Source organism: Aureococcus anophagefferens (assembly GCF_000186865.1).
Source record: "Aureococcus anophagefferens unplaced genomic scaffold AURANscaffold_20, whole genome shotgun sequence".
In the NCBI taxonomy this organism is placed as follows: Eukaryota; class Pelagophyceae; order Pelagomonadales; family Pelagomonadaceae; genus Aureococcus; species Aureococcus anophagefferens.
In genome coordinates, this window is record NW_008705580.1 from 317435 (window position 1) to 320155 (window position 2721).

General features: G+C 57.2%; 2 protein-coding genes across 2 annotated transcripts in view; both read left to right on the top strand.

Annotated features, from left to right (window-relative positions):
- The window catches only part of AURANDRAFT_66169 (hypothetical protein), a gene marked incomplete at both ends in the record, with an annotated part of 7172 nt that extends 5457 nt beyond the window's left edge, over positions 1 to 1715 (top strand). Inside the window, 4 exons of the mRNA XM_009041284.1 lie at positions 444 to 562; positions 740 to 1003; positions 1027 to 1115; positions 1557 to 1715. Coding sequence (XP_009039532.1) covers positions 444 to 562; positions 740 to 1003; positions 1027 to 1115; positions 1557 to 1715 — 631 coding nt within the window. The remainder of the gene's footprint in view (positions 1 to 443; positions 563 to 739; positions 1004 to 1026; positions 1116 to 1556) is intronic.
- A 306-nt stretch (positions 1716 to 2021) lies between these two features.
- On the top strand, positions 2022 to 2595 carry AURANDRAFT_30318 (hypothetical protein; the record flags this gene model as incomplete). The annotated part of the gene is made up of 2 exons (XM_009041285.1): positions 2022 to 2326; positions 2382 to 2595. Coding segments are annotated over 2 exons (519 nt in total), but the record flags the coding sequence as incomplete, so codon positions are not given.
- Positions 2596 to 2721: the final 126 nt, after the last annotated feature.

Below are 2721 nucleotides of genomic sequence, written 5' to 3' on the forward strand. Positions count from 1 at the left end.
CCCCCGCCGCGCGCTGCAGCGCGCGCGAGGCATCGCGCGCGCTCTTGGGGCTGCGGCGGCTGGCAGCATGAGGAATGCCGCCGGCCAGCAGCAGAGGCGCAGCTCATGCGGCGGCGTCAAGTGGGCCCATAACCCAGAACAGGGGGAGCCCCATAGGTGTTACCTCTGGAGTTAGGGGAGGGAGGATACTCCCGGATACCGGGCCGGTGGCCCGTTGGGGGAAGCCCGAGGGGGCTTCTCTGCGCGGCTAGCCCTATGGTCGTTTCGCACACTGTGGATTGCGTCGATACGAAAGGCCGGCGCAAGGAGGCCTGCCAAGCGACGGAAAATAACGAGGCAAAATTATTGAATTATACCCCCCGCCATGCCGCAACGTCTGAATAGCGCGCTAATCGTATCGAAAGATGCTTCGGAAAGATCGGCTAGCTAGTATGCTGGTACAGGCTCCATGACTCAGGGGAGTGTGCAATCGGCCCACTCAAAGGACACGCGGCGGTCGTTTTTCGAAGCGAACCGTCCCAAGAGTCCGTCCGACGTGGTGGGCTACTGGCCCATACTCGACGTGTGCCTTGCGTCAAACATTAGTCCTCCACCGATCACGAGTTCTTATCAAAACCAGCGGCCGTTTCGATGCGGGTCTGCCGCGAAACGTTTCCTCGCCAACGTATCGAGTCTTGCCGCCGTGTCCTAGCCTCTTCTTTTGCGAACCAATCCGGCCACCGACTGCGTTGCCACTCAGGACCCGCCTCCCTGTCATTCTTCGACAACTCGAGCTCTGGACTGCCTTCAAGGCGACAACAACGCGATGCCATTGCGTATCTGCACGCGACGAGATATCTTTGTGGATATTTCGGCGATCCCTCAGACCCAGATAACTGGAGCATCGTTCGCAAGGCAAGCCTCTCGCTGACCAATGAGATTCGCAGGACCATGCCGAATGAAGTCGTATGGTCGCCGATGCGCTATCTCGCAATCGTCAATAGAGTGAAAGAAGAGTGCGTTCGTCATAACGTGACCCCGGAACAGTGGCAAGCACTTCATCGGCCCTAGACGACCGACGCGAATCCGGGGGCCGGGGGGAGCTCTTGGGCCTCGGGTGGGCTCTTATTCACCCGGTGAGTCATGCCCCTAGTGCGTCATATTATCCCGGCCTACCAAGACAGGAAGGGAGGAAAGTATCTGCGAAGAATATAGACTAACCTTGCTCTCTCTTAGAGAGAGATACCCCAAACTAGGGTATCTAATCGGTACTAGTGGGGCTGCCCTGCCGTGTGAGGGTGAACTATCGAGGTTACGCAGTGGCGGTACACCGGCGTCTCTGTTATCCTCACGTCACCTCAGCTGCCGTAGTATACGGGGGCTGGGGCTACTGGACGAATTAAGTCGATCTCTGATCCCAGGGGTAGTAGCAGTTTCGTTTGACCTCCTCTTGAGGAAGGCTTGGCGATCTCGCCTATACTGCTGTTCAGCGGTTACAACTCTATCATCGAACAAGCTAGGAGCATTGACTGAAGGACCGGGTCGAAACTTCTGCCTCCCTTTGCCATCTCTGCCAGGGCGTCGATTGCCAGGGCTCTCTGTCCTCAATCGCTGGACCGGGCCACAGACACGCATTGCGAATGGCAGCGAATATTCTAGGTGATTTCGAGGGGGTGCACTGGCACGGAACACCAAGCCTGGCCGGGCGTGTCCCGGAGACATCAGCCCTGAATTAAACGGACATTCAGGGGGGAGTCGACTGCGACCCTAGCCCTCAATCAAGCCATTCTAAGCATACTAGAACTTACTGTGCTGCCACTGTACCACATAAACCCTGTATCCTACCCTGCCTAGCCCGCCTCAAGCATTAATAAATTGTATAGCACGCGAGACGATGGTGACGATGGACACGAATTCACTACTCATGCCGCTCCCAGCCAGCCGCGTGCGCAGTCGGAGAGCGGGACAGTTTCGTCAAGTGGTTCATTGAGGGTCATACGGCAATATAAGGTTACTCATCTAGCTCGTCCAATCAAGATCTTATGCGTTCCTTCGCGTGTGAGGGGAGCGAGCTTTCCCTGGCCTACAGCGAGCTGGAATCCATCCCCGCGGAGCTAGCCAACGGCGAGGGACCACGTGTTCGCACCCTCAATCTCACGGAAACGGGAATCAAATCGCTCAAAGCGTTGGAACTCTTTCCGCGGCTCCAAACCCTCGTGCTCGACAAGAATGCACTCGTTGGCTTGATAGACTGTCCGCCAATCCCCACACTGACCACCCTGTGGTTTAATAACAACAGCATCGTAGACTTGGTCGGTTTCATTGACGACGTCGCTCGCCTCTTCCCGTATTCTGCCCGCGCCACCCTGCTGCGGGTGTCTGCGATGACCGTTCTCTTCTAGGCGCATCACCTACTTGAGCTGCATGCGGAACCCGGCATGCCCGGGTCTCATGGACATTGTGACGCCTGACGAGGAGGCGTGCAAACACTACCGCCTCTATGTGCTCCATCGACTCCCAAGGCTCGAATGCCTTGACGCCGCAGACGTAATTGGACCCGAGCGATCCGAGGCTGCAATTCGAGGCCAATTCTCGATCAAACGACGGCCAAACAATCAGCATGCGCCTGCTGGACCTGGCCTTGTCGAGATTGGGAACAAGGATGAAGGCAATCCCTTTGCTGTGCGATCAGAAGATATCGCCGCCTCTTCGGCCAGTGTCCCAAACGCTGCGCCCATCGCC